Source organism: Herpailurus yagouaroundi, unplaced genomic scaffold (genome assembly GCF_014898765.1).
Source record: "Herpailurus yagouaroundi ecotype Mexico unplaced genomic scaffold, PumYag 295, whole genome shotgun sequence".
Classification (NCBI taxonomy): domain Eukaryota; kingdom Metazoa; phylum Chordata; class Mammalia; order Carnivora; family Felidae; genus Herpailurus; species Herpailurus yagouaroundi.
In genome coordinates this window covers 1683433-1701038 of record NW_024412512.1, presented here as the reverse complement: position 1 = coordinate 1701038, position 17606 = coordinate 1683433, and the positions used below count along the sequence as shown (strand labels likewise).

Below are 17606 nucleotides of genomic sequence, written 5' to 3'. Positions count from 1 at the left end.
AGACACACAGAAGCATGAGAAGTATTAAGAGAATGAGATGTTCACTATACAAATCAGACTTTATATGAATATGTTAAGATCTAGGGAAAAGGGGTCAGAGCATTAGATGAGATCAACGGCCATGACATCCTAATCAGTGGCCTCGTGGACAGTGTAGGGCTTTCAGGAAAATGCAAGCTGTGGACATCTGACCGTGGATGTGCATCCATGCTGGAAAAGCTGGTAGGGTGTCTGTAAAAGCCTACACCTCTGACAAAGTAGAAGTCACGCAGCTGGTATTTGTTTTGAAGGTGCTTTTGGTTGGCAAGGCCGGCAATCAGGAAAATAAGCTGGAGATGGTACCCACGGAGTCCCTACGCGTCTGTCTATCTCCCTATAGAGTGGTGGCTCAATACACTGAAAGGCGCTTCTTTCAAATCTCATGCAAGCTGGGCTATTACAGAATTCTATCATGGAACCAAACAGAGAAAGCATCCTGGGAAGTGGTAGTTCCTAGCCCTTCCTATGTGGCGAGGACACATTCCAAGAGAACCATATCCACCTCTAGATTTCACGGTCTTCTTCATTCAAATGTATTGTCCACTTCCTAACCAGAAGCTAGGACAAAGAGCATACAGCAACAGATGGAAATAACAATTCATACGAAACTATACTCTTGCAAGCTCTCTGCATACCTACAAATTTCTAGCCAATTACATATTCACAAATTTGCATGCCAGCAAAATGGAATAATGGAATAACGATCCTCTGGCCAAAAAAAAAAAAAAAAAAAAAAAAAAAAGGTGTTGAGAACATATACCTTATGATGTAAGTAAAGAAGTGTCAACTTTAAGTGTCAAGTTGTAAGTTCTCTCAGGAAGATAGTAAAATGGAATATATGTATGTAATGGGAAAGTGATACCCAGCTTGGAACATACTTGGCCAGTAAGAAAATCCAAACAAATACCAATGTCACATTAGTCTAAAGGCCCCATACTTACAGAACAATTTTAAAACTATGTAAAATTAAACCTAATGCATATTTAAAACACATCAACCACCCGTGGGTGAATCACACTTCAAAATGGATGCAGAAATATTAACTGAATTCATGAAGGGGGAGAAAACCTACAATATATCAAAATTCATGTACTGTGTAGATGTACTCAGAATACTTGAGAATTTTCATCTCAATGTTTAGTTGAACGAGACATGGAAATTCACTTGCCAGAGGTCCACAATAAGGATGAGATACTGAGCACTACTGTGTAACTTTTATAATATTTCTCTTCTGGTGTGGATTTTCCAAACTATTTTACATGAATTAATATGCATTAGGTTTTCTTATATTTAGAAACTTTTTTTTTTTTAATATGGAACGCTTCACGAATTTGCGTGTCATCCTTGCGCAGGGGCCATGCTAATCTTCTCTGTATCGTTCCAATTTTAGTATATGTGCTGCCGAAGCGAGCACGAAACTTTCTTTTGACTGTGAGTTCTCACATGACTACGAAACGCTTTGAGACAACTGAAAGTTTTCCCACATTTTTCACACGTCTGAGGTTTCTCTCTAGTCTTTATCCTTATGGTTTTAGAAGGATTGGGACCAACTGAAGGCTTTCCCATATTTTTCACACTTAAAGGGTTTTTCTCTAGTCTGCATTCTTACATTTTTGGAAGGATGACTGAAAGCTTTCCCACATTGCTTGCATTTATGGGTTTCTCACCAGTGTGCTTTCTGTCATGTTTGTGTAAGGATGAGGACCAACCAAATGCTTCCCCACATTTTTCACACTCATAGCGTTTCTCTTCAGTGTGCGTCCTTACATTTTTGGAAGGATGAGGGCCAACTGAAGGCCTTCCCACGTCGCTTATGTTTACACGTTTCTCTCCAGTGTGCATTCGGACATGTTTGTGTAGGGATGAGGGCCAACCAAACGCTTTCCCACATTTTTCACATTTATAGGGTTTCTCTCCATTGTGAATTCTCACATGTCTCTGAAAGGATGTGAGCCAACAGTAGGCTTTCCCACACTGCTTACATTCATAGGGTTTCTCTCCAGTGTGCATTATCGTATGTACTCGAAAGGATTTGGGACAGCTAAAGCCTTTCCCACACTGCTTACATTCATAGGGCTTCCCGCCATTGTGCATCATCACATGTACGCGGAAGGATTTGGGGCAACTGAAGGCTTTCCCACATTCCTTACATTCATAGGGTTTCTCTCCAGTGTGACTCCTTATATGTCCAGTGAGGGAGTGGGAACGAATAAATGTTTTCCCACAAAGTTTACAGGCATAGGGTTTCTCTCCACTGTGAGTTTTCACATGATTCCTTAGGTAGGAAGAACAACTGAACACTTTCCCACATTCCTCACACTGATATAGTTTGCGTCCAGTATGACTTCTTTTGTGCCTCTTAAGGGATGAACGATGCCTGAAGACTTTTCCACACTGAATGCACTCATACAGTTTTACTCCAGTAGGCGTTTTCTGGTTCAGCTTAAGACTTGGAATATGGTTGGTGGTTTCTCCACATGTATTACCTTTGCTACTGTCACAGAGTCTCCCCACCATATGATTTCTGCTAAAAAAAAAAAAAAAAAATGGAGGGGGCACATTATTAATGGTTTGTGTATTAATTATTTATTAATATTTGTTAATGAGCTCGAGGGTTACATTTTCTACCATTTTTCTAAATATAGGTTTTCTGTCCTGTCGGAATTAGTTCAAGGTGGAATAAACTAAATGCTCTGAGAGTGGGCTGAGGCACAGCCCATTACCACAACAGCATTTCTCACATGTACGGTTCCATGGTCATTGTTTTCCACCAAATTATTTTTCAAACGCTTAATGTCTGAGTCACATGAAGGAAAAAAAAGGGAGGGAATGATTTGTGAATAAACAAATCTGGAGCTAGGTTTATGGGTCTCTTGTTTTTGTTTTTTAATTTCATGAAATAGTAAGATTCTCTACTGGGATATTGCATTTTCTCCTAAATGCAACTCACCTCAAATGTCTCCCCTGGTTGTTGTGCTTATCTTCAATGCACTGGTCTTCCCAATTTTCTCCAAAAAGGGAGGTCCAGGAATCATTTTTTGTGAACCTTGCTATTTTCTGCTCATTGGATAATTTTTCTCCAAAAATAACCTGCTGAGAAGTGGACCCATTGGTTCTAAGTTGATTCTCATCATCTAAAACAAAACAGTGAATAAATCTTATGAAAAAGGCAACTGTGAGAAAAGAAATACATTCAGGAGTTCAGTGTTTCAAAACTTAATTATTAAGAGACACAAGAGGGGTTCCTGGGTAGCTCAGTTGGTCAATTATCTGATTCTTGATTTCAGCTCAGGTCATGCTCTCACATTTCATGGGTTCAACCCCCACACTGGGCTCCACATTGTCAGTGACCGAGAACACTGTTAGTGTGGAGCCTGATTGGGATTCTCTGTCTCTCTATCTCTCTCTCTCTCCCTCTCCCTCTCCCTCTCTCACTGCCCCTCCCTGCTCATGCATGCTCTCTCTCTCTTAAAATAAATAAATAAAATTAAGACAAAGAGGCACAAGAAGTCAAAATAGTAGGCAATTTAATATGCACGGAAAAAAACACAAGGTTTCAAACAACAAGCTTCTTCATTCCCACAAAGTGACCCACGGGTATATACACATACTGAGGACAGTGAAGAATGCTGTCTTTTAAACCAGAAAGGAAGAAAAACACAGGTCAATATATAGATTTTTACCGTCACTGAGAAACTGTTAGATTCTAGGTCTGTGACGGCTGTGATCACGCCTGTCTTATTTTCCAATGCGTCTTCCTTCCGCATTCCAGATTTTGAAATGGGCTTAATGAATGAGAAATAGTTGTTATAGAAATAACTAAGTGAAGGATTGATGCCACCCTTACCTACTGTGACCAGGTTCCTGAAGGTTTCTAGCATCACATCTTTGTAGAGCTTTTTCTGAGCAGGTTTCAGCAGGGCCCACTCCTCTTGGGTGAAGTCCACAACCACATCCTCAAAGACCACTGAGTCCTAAAACAAACCACAGATGTGTAGGAGAATGGGTAATACAGGGGAAGTGGACTCAAATTCACCGGAAGTTCCAACAAGATTCTATGGTCTCCCCACATCTAATCTACATCCACACTCACTTTCTGTATCATGGTCTTAACACACCACTAATACATTGAACTTGTCCCTCTCTCCATTTTTACTGTGACCCTTCCTGTGTGATCCCTGCCTTTTCACAGAGTCTAGAATAGTCCAAAACACATTGGAAAAATTAGAGAAATGCTATACAAATGAAACAAATATTTCCATTTTATGACCACCAATTCCTTGTGACAAAAACTATTTCATCTGTCTCCTTATTGCCCACCGCATTGGTCAGCACTGCATAGGTCCCAAGTTCAAATTGAAACGGGACTCTAATAAACAAAAACGCACTGAAGTTTTTCCTTCATTTCCCCTCACCAACAAGAGGCCCAAGGTGGAAACCCAACTTGCAACGTGGGCCAGCCGATCCTGTGTCTGGATGTACTCTAGGCAATTCAAAGTAGGTATGTCCAACTAGGAGCATGAAGGCATTTTTCCTGGAGAAATGCTAATATTAACTTATATGTGTATTACTTATGTATATCATTTATCACAGAATCAGTTGCTACTCTTTCTTCCTTTGTGTGCCCTTGAGACAGAAGAGGTATTGAGAAAGAGGAGGAGAGAGGAAGACAAGATAACTCAGAAGGAGGGAAGAAGCCATGAGAACTTAGACCTTTCCATAATACCCACATTCATAAACCTTGGTGTCGGTATGCATTAATTTTGAGTACGCACACACGCACGTGCACACTGAGGTTCTAAGATGCCAAAATAGCTCTTTCCACCCAAGACTGCTGGTGCCTTGATCTTGGACTTCCCAGCCTCCATACGCGAGGCTTCCCATTTCTCCAATGTGAGAAATACATTTCTGTCATTTCTGAGCCACTCTTTGGTGTTTTGTTATAGCAGCCTGAATGGGACGAAGACACATAGCCAGAGACTGGAGCAAAGTGAGATGGGAAGTAAGTCAAGAATGGTGGGGAGTGCTGGGAGGTTGGGCCCATCGTCTTGTGGGGAACTAGTCAGATTCGATTCTGTGAGAACTGTGGAGCTACTTCAGGCTTTTGCACAGAGGAGTGGTCTCCTCTCTAGCTTTAATGATCCATCACTTGTGTTGAGACTAGACTATGGGGAATGGATGTACAGACCAGAACACCTGTTAAGAAAATAAAGCCATAACCGGGTGAGAGGAAGGTGGGTCGGCCAGGGTGGTCACAGTGGAATGTATAGGGGAAATATTGGGAAGGGCTACAGATTCCTGATGGACTGAAGTTGGGGCAAGACAGAAGGAGAGGAGTTGATGACGCTGATTATGTCTCACAATAAAAACTGAAATAATGGGGGCGGCTGGGTGGCTCAGTCAGTTAAGCGTCTCCCTTCAGCTCAGGTCATGATCGCATGGTTCCTAAGTTCAAGCCCACATTGGGCTCACTTCTTCCACATGGAGCCTGCTTCAGATCTTCTGTGGCCGCCCCCCGCGCGGCCCCCCCCCCCCTTGGGGGCTCTCCCAAGAATACAAAAAAAACATGTAAAAAAATCTCAAAAAAAAAAACAAACCCCAAAACCCTGGAAAGATGGAGTTTCCATGAACTGAGATGTAGAAGGCCATATGTAGACGAAGGTCTTGGGGAGAGGATGAGAAATTCCTAACAGGCAATACCAACATGGGAAGAACGGTAAGACATCCAAGTGGACACATGCGTTAATAATGTCTTCAGGGGGCGCCTGGGTGGCGCAGTCGGTTGAGCGTCCGACTTCAGCCAGGTCACGATCTCGCGAGGTCTCGCGTGATCTCGCGTGAGTTCGAGCCCCGCGTCGGGCTCTGGGCTGACGGCTGGGAGCCTGGAGCCTGGTTCCGATTCTGTGTCTCCCTCTCTCTCTCTGCCCCTCCCCCGTTCATGCTCTGTCTCTCTCTGTCCCAAAAATAAATAAACGTTGAAAAAAAAAATTTAAAAAAATAATAATAATGTCTTCAGGAGCACCGGTCAGAATGGCAAGAATTTGAAAACACCCAAGTAGCCACTAGTAACAGAGTTAATAAATAATGGTGGTATATCCTTGCAAGTGAATACAAGAGATCAATTAAAGGTTAATTAACTATTATTACCACACAGATGACCGTAAAATAACTTTAAACAAAAGGAATCTTACCTAAAATCTTACCTAAAATCTACACTGCGATTCCACTTACATGCAACGTGGGACATGCAAAATTAGAGTATCTTTATTTAATGCTGCATACACAGGTGCTAGAAGAACGGACACTGCCTTCACACCATTCAAGATATTGGTTACATCTAGAGAGTGAGGAGGGTCACTGGGAATCATTTCCAGTGGGGTGTCTGATGTCAAGCACTGTTTTAGCTCTAGGGCTGGATTTTACTTCACAGGTGTTTATTTTTTATTATTGCTATAGACTGTCCAATATGTCTTATGTACGTTTCTGCATGTATGTTATACTTTGCAATGAAACATGGTAATCAATTAACACAACTTACCTGACATCATCTTAAGAATTACAGAAAATGATTTTATACTGTTCAACAGAAACACATGAAAAAAAAAAAACTCATACTGCAGGGGAACCAATGGTAAGACGCATAGCCCAATAAAGAGCATAGTGGTGGGGGGTGGGAAGATTATTCAAAAAGGAATATATAGGGGCCTCTGGGTGGCTCAGTCGGTTAAGCATCTGAGTCTTGATCTCAGCTCAGGTCATGACCTCACAGTTTGTGAGTCTGAGCCCTGCGTTGGGCTCTCTGCACTGGCAGTGGGGAGCCTGCTTGGGATTCTCTCTCTCCCGCTCTCTGCCCCTCTCCTGCTTGCATGCGTGTGCATGCACATGCTCTCTCTCAAAATAAGTAAACTTTTAAAGAAGGAATATATAAATGGTGTGAAGTTTTTCTACCAAAAAAAAATGTACAAAACTAAGTTCCTCTTGCCTCACTCCTGGTCAACATTACATGAAAAAGCCAATCCAGTGCCACAAGAAAATAAACAAATGTGCAGAATTACAAAAGAATAAAAAAGATCACTGTTATCCTTAGCACTAAGAAGCCTCTGCACAGGACCCCGACAGAACAAGAAGAACCACAAAATGAGATTTTTAGCACGATTCTAGAATAGATACACAGGACGAAAATGAAACTCATCACCTTTCCGTTTCATAACAACATTAAGTTGGAAAATTCATGTCAAAAAGTGAACACGAAAGCCATCATTTCAAGCCTCTGGAAACAATCCTTACTAAGGACATACAGCTGAAGAAACGGGTATTCAAGAAACTATGCGAATTCAGTACCAGAAATTAACAGTTTGGTATTTGAACCAAGACCACTCTCTCTCTCCCTAGACTTCCTTTTCTGACTGCAGCCAAGAACACAGGACCCCTGTCCACACAGCTCCCAGCCAGAAAAGGAGGCTGTCAGCATTTCTCATCCTGCCCCAGTTAGCTGCTGCTGAGTTTAAGCTCCAAGCAAGTGCAGTCGACAGGAGGGCCTCTCTACTTCCGCCAGCCCCCGCTTGTAGAAGGGGGGCTCTACAGTGGGTACAGGGGATGCTGAGAATACGGGGACCTGATTGTTCTTGTTTTGCCTAAGGCGGAGGTTCTGCACTCAGGAGAGGCAAGCTGAGAAGACATCAAGCAAATGCTCTTCCTCCACTTAATGCTCAGCTCTTTTTTTTTTTAACACGTATTTATTTTTGAGAGACAGAGCATGAGCGGGGGAGGGGCAGAGACAGGAGGAGACAGAATCCGAAGCAGGCTCCAGGCTCTGAGCCATCAGCGCAGAGCCCGACGCGGGGCTTGAACTCACAGACCGCGAGATCATGACCTGAGCCGAAGTCCGGCGCCTAACTGACTGAGCCACCCAGGTGCCCCAATGCTCAGCTCTTAAAGTGGACTTGTCACTCAGGTGGAGGTGTGCCATTGTCCCCACTTCAACGCAGCCCTCTGGCTCAGAGATTCTTGACGAGGAGGAAACGCAGGCTGTAAAACAGATAGCTCCTAGTCTTTCCCCCCAAAGAACTGACTTCATTTATAACAGAACATGGAGATTCCCAAGCCTAAGGTTGCTCTCAAAAACAGTGGAAGTTGTAGTGAAAGGCAACAGGGAAGAGATTCAAGATACAGGCAAAACTGTGGCCCCCTTGTTTTCAGGGGACAAATAGGGAAAGAGGACGCTGGGAGGAGCCCCTCAGGGGTCTGAACGATCAACAAACACTAACCTGTGCAGCCATTCCTTCAAAGGAGTCCAAATTTGAGTGGATTAGTCGATAGAGCAATGTACGCACCATGGCATGTTCAAAACAATAAAACAGTCAGCCTACAACTAGTGGAGATTAACAGCTAACAGCGGTTGGTCGAGAAAAAAATGAAGAAAACCCTGCCAACACTACTGCCATCCCAGGGTGACTGAGGAGAAACATCAGAGGCCTACTACTGAAGGGGTTGGGAGGAGAGGAGTGAAATAGACTTGACTAAAATAATCCAGCCAGTCACCAAGCAAACACAAATAAACAACAGTCAGGAAGCCCAGAAGACAGGGGCCAGTACCCAAAGTTGCTACAATATATTATCTATAGTGTCCAGTTTCCAACAAAAAATTACAAGGCATGCAAAGAAAAAGGACACTGTGACCCTTACAGCAGAAAAATAAGCAGGGGTCGGGGGGCACCTGGGTGGCTCAGTTGGTTAAGCGCCCGACTCCAGCTCAGGTCATGATCTCACGGTTCCCAAATTCAAGCCCCGCACCAGTCTCTGTGCTGACAGCTCAGAGCCTGGCGCCTGCTTTGGACTCTTTCTCTGCCCCTTCCCTGCTCGTGCTCTGCCTCGCTCAAAAATAAATAAAAAAATTTTAAAAATTGTTTTGTTTTGTTTTTTTTTAATTTTTTTTCAACGTTTTTATTTTTATTTTTGGGACAGAGAGAGACAGAGCATGAACGGGGGAGGGGCAGAGAGAGAGGAAGACACAGAATCGGAAACAGTCTCCAGGCTCTGAGCCATCAGCCCAGAGCCCGACGCGGGGCTCGAACTCACGGACCACGAGATCGTGACCTGGCTGAAGTCGGACGCTTAACCGACTGCGCCACCCAGGCGCCCCTAAAAATTGTTTTAAAAAGAAAAAATAAGCAGGAAACAGAAATAGAGAGCAAACAGATGTTGGTTTACAGAAGGGTTCAAAGTAACTATTATAAATATGTTCAAAGAACTAAAGGAAACAATGATTAAAGATGTAAAGGAATATATGATAACAATGATGCACCAAATAATGTCAAAAAGAGATCGAAATTATTCTAAACGAACCAAATGAAAATTCTGGGGTTGAAAAGCACAATAACTTTTGTATCCCTTGCCTCTGGAGACATGTCCAGTAAGAAACTGCTATGGCTGAGGTCAAACAGGTTGCTGCCTATGTTTTCCTTTATGATTTTGATGGTTTTGTCTCAAATGTAAGTTTTTCATCCATTTTGAATTTATTTTTGTGTATGGTGTAAAGAAAGTGGTCCAGTTTCATTCTTCTGCATGTGGCTGTCCAGCCCAGAGCCCGACGCGGGGCTCGAACTCACGGACCGCGAGATCGTGACCTGGCTGAAGTCGGACGCTTAACCGACTGCGCCACCCAGGCGCCCCTATTCTTTCCTGTTTTGTTGAAGCTTAACTGGTCTTCACACAGTTGTGGGTCCATTTCTGGGTTTCCTATTCTCTTCCATTGATCTATGTATCTGTTCTTGTGCCAGCATCATACTGTCTTGATGACTACAGCTTTGTAACATAGCTTGAAGTCTGGAATTGTCATGCCTACAGTTTTGTTTTTCTTTTTCAGGATCGCTTTGGCTGTTTGGGTCTTTTGTGCTGAGCGTGGAGCCTGCTCAATATTCTCTCTTTTGCCCTCTGCCCCTCCCCGCTGCTCATGCTGTCTCTAAAAATAAAAAATAATAATTAAAAAGGAAATGCAGGGGCGCCTGGGTGGCTCAGTCGGTTAAGTGGCCGACTTCGGCTCAGGTCATGATCTCGCGGTCCGTGAGTTCGAGCCCCACGTCGGGTTCTGTGCTGACGGCTCGGAGCCTGGAGCCTGTTTCAGATTCTGTGTCTCCCTCTCTCTGACCCTCCCCCGTTCATGCTCTGTCTCTCTGTCTCAAAAATAAATAAACATTAAAAAATTTAAAAAAAAAGGAAATGCAACAGATTTCTATCGATTTCATATTGTGCAACTTTGCTCAATTCACGTATCAGTTCTAGCAAATTTTTGGTGGAGTCTTTTAGGTTTTGTACAGAGTATCATGTCATCTGCAAACAGTTAAAGTTTGACTTCTTCCTTGCTGATTTGGGTGCCTTTTATTTCTTTTGGTTGTCTGATTGTACTTTCAGTACTATGTTAAATCAATGAAACTAAAAGGCAGCCTACAGAACAGGAGAAGATATTTGCAAATGATAAAGGGTTAGTATCAGATAAAGATCTCATAAAGGGTTAGTATCCAAAATCTATAAAGAACTTATCAAATTCAACACCCAAAAAATAAATAATCCAGTTAAGAAATGGTCACAAGACACGAACAGACATTTTTCCAAAGAAGACATACAGATGGCTAACAGACACATAGAAAGATGCTCAACATCACTCATCACCAGGGAAATACAAATCAAAACCATGACAAGATACCACCTCACATCTGTCAGAATGGCTAAAATTAACAACTCAGAAAACAACAGATGTTGGCAAGGACGTGGAGAAAGGGGAACCTTTTCACACTGTTGGTGGGAATGCAAACTGATGCAGGCACTCTGGTAATAGTATGGAGGTTCCTCAAAAAGTTAGGGGCGCCTGGGTGGCTCAGTCGGTTGAGCGTCCGACTTCGGCTCAGGTCATGATCTCACAGTCTGTGAGTTCGAGCCCCGCATCTAGGTCATTTTAAGCCAGCGCATAATAAAGAATTCTAATGAAGGGTATAAAAAGATTCTAATGGACAAAAACCTTCAACTCTATTGGATAATATCAAAGTAAAATGCATGGAAAAGCGGCACATGTTCTTTGAAAGAACTCAATGCCATGAGGATGTCAGCTCCCCCAAAAGAAACCCGTAGTAGTCTTTATAAAGTTCCATTAAATCCTCAGACCTGATTTTCCAGAACTTCACAAAAACAACGTCTCGAAAGTTTACAGTTCTCCAGAGAACAAATGTCAAAAAAAAGGGGGGGAAAAGTTTCTTAAGAACATGATAGGGGCTTTCCAAATACATGAAGGAATTTGAAACCACCGTAATATGGCCAGTATGTTATTAGTAGAGGATAAACCAATAGATTCATGGAAAGGGAAAGAATCCTGAAGAGACCCTATGCATATGGAAATTCGATTAATGACAGAACAGGCATCGCAAAGCGGTGGCAGAAATGCTGTATACTTTAATATACAGGTCAGGGAGAAATTAGCATCCAACTAGGAAAAATGCTTGGTATTGCCATCTAGTCCATGGGCAATAATCAATTTACTCTAGATTTAAATGCAAAAGACATAACTAGAACTCTTTCAGAAGTTAAAGGGAAAGGTTTTTATGATGTAAGAATAGGGGATTTTTTCTTAAATAAAATTTTTAAGTATAAAAGATTATTATAATTAAAATTATAACCATAAAATGTTTACATATAAAACTTTCCTTAAATAATAAAAAAAGAGTAAGCTATAAAGGAAGAAATTGATGATTACAACCCTACTAAAGTTAAGAAACTGAAAAGGTAAACCACAATTCGAGATAAATATACTTGCAACACATACAAATATAAAAATGTGTGTGTAAAGCAAAACGGAATGGTCAAACAAATGAATGAGAAATCACAAAATGGTTAAAACATGTATCACAAAAGATGTAAGACTACATATGAGAAAAGAGTCAACCTCGTTGTCAGTGAGCAAATAGAATAAAATCTTGTTTCATACCAAGAAGGGCAAAAATTACTAAATTAGATCATGTCGGGTATTGATGGTCACATGGAACAAATAAGCAGTTATGTACAGATGTTTGGAGAATCAACTGGTACATTCCATTGGAATTTCCTAATAAATCTGAACTTGGCCATGATCCACAATCTAGAGATTTTCCTCCAGTATGTCGTAAATGTACCATGCATTTGCACTCGTACACTGAAACAAGACTCATGGGAGTGGCATTTTTCACAAAAGCAAAAACAAAACAAAACAAAACAAAACAAAACAAACAACTTCAAAAACCCAAATCCCATAAGCACTGGAATGGAAGGAAGAATGATGGCAGTTTCAGACAGCAGCATGTATGAAACAAACTGAGGCAAAGAACCCTGGGGAAGCCTTTTCAGCGTAATTCCGTTAATATTTATTTATTCAAAGTCCCGAAGGGATAAAAGTAAGCAGAACACTGCTTAGTAAAAAAAACATAAAAGGTAAAGGCATGAAGATTAAGCAAAGAAACAAACAGTAGTTACCGATGGGACAAGACCGTCATTTAGGGAGGGTCATGGCAGGAGTCTCTACCCAAGACCGATTTATGAATCTAGATGGTGAGTCTATGGATGTTTACACCATGATTAGTTTTAAAACGTCCAATAAAACTTTGTATGTGTGCTAAATACGATAAATTTCACCATAAAACTTAAAGCATCAATTAAGGTTGGAAAATTATATGCCTTTTGTATGTTTGCTTACCACGTAACATGAAAAAGTTTGATTAATGAACTTAAGTAGAAAAATATTACATGCAGATCGATTGCCTAATTAGAACTGGTTGCATAAACTTGAAAATCAAAGACATCTGTCATTGCTACGAAAAGGTCTGCAGAATTAGCAATAGAACAAATAAGAAAAGTGTGCTGCACGTGTACGTCATGTCACCTTTCCTATAACAAAAGAAAAACTCTTGCACTTTTAATCGTTTTTATAGAAAGAAACACTGACAAAAATGCACAAGAAATCATTAAAACTAGTTGTCTGAAGGTGGCTGGGGCAGGACCGGCACGGACCACAATATGCTGGCAAGGGATTGTCTTAAGTTAGATTTTCAATGTTTTACAGATTTTCTTAACCTTTGCATCCATTATTTACTTTACAGAAAGAGAAATCTATATCAATTATATTTTGCTTTTTAATGGTTTTTATTTTTATTTGGGAACCACTTTTCCATATAAGAAGTTATGTTAAGATTTAATCCTGTGAAAATTAATAGAGCAAAGTCTCACTAAAATGGAGTGGAGAGAAAAACAGTAATAATAAATGAAAAAATAAAAACCCAAAAGAAAAACAAAACAAAACAAAAGATAAAATGGAGTCAGGGGACCAGAAGGGGTAACCACACCACTCCACGTCAATTACAGGAAAGAACTGTCAATTACAGGCCGAGAGATGTCCATTGCATCTCCTATAAGAAATTGACTACCCCTAGGGGCGACGGGGTGGCTCAGTCGGTAAGCCTCCGACTTCAGCTCAGGTCATGCACTCATGGTTGGTGAGTTCCAACCCCGTGTCGGGCTCTGTGCTGACCGCTCAGAGCCTGGACCCTGCTTCGGATTCTGTGTCTCCCTCTCTCTCTGCCCCTCCCCTGCTCACACTCTTTCTCTGTCTCAAAAATAAATAAACATTTAAAAAAAGAAAGAAAGAAAGAAAGAAAGAAAGAAAGAAAGAAAGAAAGAAAGAAAGAAAGAAATTGACTACCCCTAGGGCACCTGGCTGGCCTAGGTGCATGAGACTCTTGATCTTGGGATTGTGAGTTTGAGCCTCACGTTGAGCAAAGAGCCTACTTACAAAAATCTTAAAAATGAAATAAAAAATAAGAATGGAGGATCCTTTACAGAAAAAGAAAAGAAATTGACCACCCCTATAATTTATCAAGAAAAACTGCCATCAACAACTCAGAGAAACTGTCATCACCCTGAACTCTTGCCTCTGTCCAATGGACTTTTGTCCAAAACAATCCCTCCCAACTTCCTCCTTGTCCATAAAATAATGTTGTTCTTTTGTTTGTTGGGTGTGCCTAGGGTTTTGCTGTCCTCGCAGGTCCCAAATTGCAATTTATATTCCAAATAAATCCATTTTTGCTGATAAAATAACTGACTTATTTTTAAGGTTAAGAATCCCCTGAAAGTTAAAGTTTATGAAAATGAAATATCGCAAACATCTTTACAATTAAAATGACAGGTGACACCGTCATTATTTGCATTTCCACTCCATCTCAGTTGAGGAACTATTTTCAAAAATGAGTAGAATACTTTGCACATCAGGGGTTTGGATCCAACCTATTCAATGCACTAGGATTTTCAAGGATTTGCACATCCAAAAGTAATTTTCCTCATATCAATTAAAATAAGAATTGTCTTGGGAATAGTACATTTGAAACTTCATAACTCTATAGAGACAATCACTGATATAAAAAATTATGGAAAAAGTGAAAAATTAACCTGAGAGTTTACTTTTTTTTTTTAATTTTTTTTCAACGTTTATTTATTTTGGGGACAGAGAGAGACAGAGCATGAACGGGGGAGGGGCAGAGAGAGAGGGAGACACAGAATCGGAAACAGGCTCCAGGCTCCGAGCCATCAGCCCAGAGCCCGACGCGGGGCTCGAACTCACGGACCGCGAGATCGTGACCTGGCTGAAGTCGGACGCTTAACCGACTGCGCCACCCAGGCGCCCCAAGAGAGTTTAAATACACCCATCTCCTATCTGGAAGTCCTCTTGTCAAAAAAAAAGGAAGAAAAATTCTGTATGCTTTCAGAATTCTCTTCTATTGTATCGCTCAATCCATTTCTACTCACCCAAGAAAATAAAAACCTTACAACACTCAAATAGGGAAATAAAAAGGCCAAAGTTTTAGGGAGACTGGAGTTATATGGCAGCAACATTCAATACAGAAATCAGAAGGGATGGAAATCAAACATTTCCATTGGCTCAGATAGAGCCACTGACTTATCCACCATTCCCAAAGAACACCCACCAGGTTCAGAAGGTGAAACACACCCACAGGCTTGGGGTCCAGAACCTCACTGCAGAAATGCCAGCCTTCTGCTGGATCAGTCCCCAGCGATGGAGATAGGGTGACCTGAGCAGACACACGGATGAACTCTGGAGCTCCACACACCCTCCACTCCCCTCCCTGCAGTGCGGAAATGCTCCCTCTCCAGGCTTCAGTTCTCACTACCCAGGAAACTCTTGGCTGGAGCCAGTTTAAAGTTCTAACCCAAATGAACCCCCAAATTCATAACTCTTTCTCCCCCAACCACACACATTTTTCAGTGCCCTGCAGCATTTCTAGGTACACACATTCCTCCTGCAGATGGCGTGGACAGGCTGGGACATGAGCACAGAAGAGAAGCTCCAGAAAAAAACCATTTCATATTCTCTCTCTCTCTCTCTCTCTCTCTCTCTCTCTCTCTCTCTCTCTGATATCTCATGATTGGCCTTACTTAGCTTGGAGTCACTGGGCAGGGCCCCTATCCCCACTCGAGGTAGTCACTCTTGTTGGACCCTATTGATTTAAATGACACAAACTCAGTGTTTGAGGAATCCGGCAACATCACTCAAACCCAGTGTTCATGTATAAAGGAGAGAGAAGACTAAAGAAGAAAACCCACAAGTATCTGTTCCTTTCAGAGAAAATAAAGATGTCACTTTATTATTTCCATGGGAATAAAATGCTTTATAAACAATCACATTTCAACACGTGATGCAAATTTCACGAAATAGGATTTAGCATTAATCTCTGAAATCCAATACCAGACAGAATAAAATTATCCACAGTCATATATTCCCCACCCAGTAAACAAAAAATAGCTGACATTTTGGTGAGTCTTTGTAACTCACCAATTAATAGGCCAAGCTTTTGTGTGTGTGTAAATGCATTCATTTTTATGCATTCATAATGCGAGAGAAGCTTTCTCTATTTCTCTTAGATTCTTTTCCCCAGTAGCATCCTCGAGGCTAAGTCCTGGAACTCCATTTGTCGTCACCAAAAAGAAAACAACAGATGTGAGAAACTTAACCACACATGCTCAAGGAGAGGAAAAAAAAAAGGCACAAAAGAATTTTTAACAAATGGTATGTAAGACTAGATCTTTTTATTATTATTTCTGAACTTGAACCTTCCCGTTTCTTTGGAATTATTTTTATCTAATCTTTCTATTAATTAAATGTATTTTACATTTACTGACAAATCTCAGGCTCGAATAACCAAATAAATCTTTGCAAGGTGACAAACTCAGGGCGGGGCAGTGCAGAACGGGAACACTGAGATGACTCAAGGGTCAAGCACGGCCATCCTACCACGTGGGACATCCACCCCCCAACACCTGTTCTCTGAAATGCTCGCTGAACAGCCTCCCAAAGGGCACTGGCTCCTGTCCCACTGCGGGTCTGCAGTGCACTTTGCTTTGCAGGTTGCAGCACCAACTCACTGGGTTTTCTTTGTCCTTCGGGTTTTTCATCCTTCACCGTGAGAATCCAGGGGGCAGGAACCATTCCTCTCTTCCCTTCCATACCAGCATCTGGTCAACTGACAACTAATGTCCCTCCAGGAAATGAGAACTGGGGTCGAGGTCACCTAGGGATCCAGGACATACCAGAGGATCTCTCCGAGCCCAGGACCCCAAGCAGGTCTCCCCGCACTCCTCACTCGTCCCCTAAGGCTCTCTTGTAGGAGGAGCTAACTCCGGGCTGAGATTCCCCGACCCCCGGGTGGATAGCAAGCTGTGCTCATCTGGTCACCCCAGGCAGTCCTGAGAACCCCAGACCCGCGCGGGGATGGGACAGGACGCTGGGACCCAACCCCGCGGGCAAGGACAGAAACTCGGGTCAGACCCTGGAGAGGGGTTGGGGAGAGGAACCCGGGCCGCGGCCACCTCCAGACGGTACCGGCTGTTGAACAAGCCCCTCCCGGTCTCGGCCGACCCCACGCACTCACCATCTCGCGGCCTCGCTGCAGGCTCTCCTGGCGTCCTCCCCGTGGCTCCATGGCCCAGGCAGGTGAGCGCGACGCCGACCCAGACACCTGCAGCCGCACCGGGCAGGTGCACACTAGCGCCTCTGGCGGTCTCAGAGCCCAGCCCACACGGCTGGGAGCCCGCCCGCGGTTCTGATTGGACGGTGCTCCGAGACCGCGGACCCTGATTGGACACGGCTTGCAGACCCCGCCCCAGCCCTCCCAACCAGATAATCCACCACCCTCGCCCCAGGGCCCCCGACGGGACGATTCAGCACGACTGCAACACGAGTGGCTGGCCCCTTCCGGCTGGTCACAGTAGGGACACTTGGGTACAAGTAGAACCAGCTCTAGTTCCCCCAAGGACTTCGGCGTCTTCCCGCAGGTCTGTGGCACCTCCTGTTTCCAGACTCCCATTTCCCCACCAAGCAATACCTCTCTGTCCAGAGAAGGAGGGGTGTCGAATCCCGGCTGGGCTGGGACAAGACAGGACAGGAGGCCCTGGTGTCCTCCAGGGGTCAGAGGTTGGCTTGGGACTGCAAGGTCACCCTTGGGTCTGGGCTCTTTAAGAACACAGACATTTACGGGGCG

General features: G+C 42.8%; 1 protein-coding gene and 1 non-coding gene across 2 annotated transcripts; both read right to left on the bottom strand.

Annotated features, from left to right (window-relative positions):
* Positions 1-1346: 1346 nt before the first annotated feature.
* LOC121021556 (U6 spliceosomal RNA) lies at positions 1347-1453 on the bottom strand. Its single transcript, XR_005786587.1, has one exon. It is a non-coding gene; the product is annotated as a U6 spliceosomal RNA (small nuclear RNA).
* A 6-nt stretch (positions 1454-1459) lies between these two features.
* On the bottom strand, positions 1460-17598 carry ZNF556 (zinc finger protein 556). The gene is made up of 4 exons (XM_040461919.1): positions 16998-17598; positions 3887-4013; positions 2990-3173; positions 1460-2566 (listed from the first exon to the last, which is right to left on the bottom strand). Exons 1-4 carry the CDS (start codon positions 17430-17432, stop codon positions 1645-1647), a joined length of 1668 nt encoding a protein of 555 aa, XP_040317853.1. The 5' UTR covers positions 17433-17598; the 3' UTR covers positions 1460-1644.
* Between the last annotated feature and the right edge of the window lie 8 nt (positions 17599-17606).

Excerpts from the sequence above, each read along its gene's own strand:
- ZNF556 (XM_040461919.1), bottom strand. The coding sequence starts at position 17,432 with ATGGGAGTCTGGAAACAGGAGGTGCCACAGACCTGCGGGAAGACGCCG. Across the intron at positions 3,174-3,886 it reads CAGGAACCTGGTCACAGTAG|ATGATGAGAATCAACTTAGA; the intron begins GTAAGGGTGGCA and ends GTTTTGTTTTAG. Across the intron at positions 2,567-2,989 it reads AACCAGGGGAGACATTTGAG|CAGAAATCATATGGTGGGGA; the intron begins GTGAGTTGCATT and ends TTTTTTTTTTAG.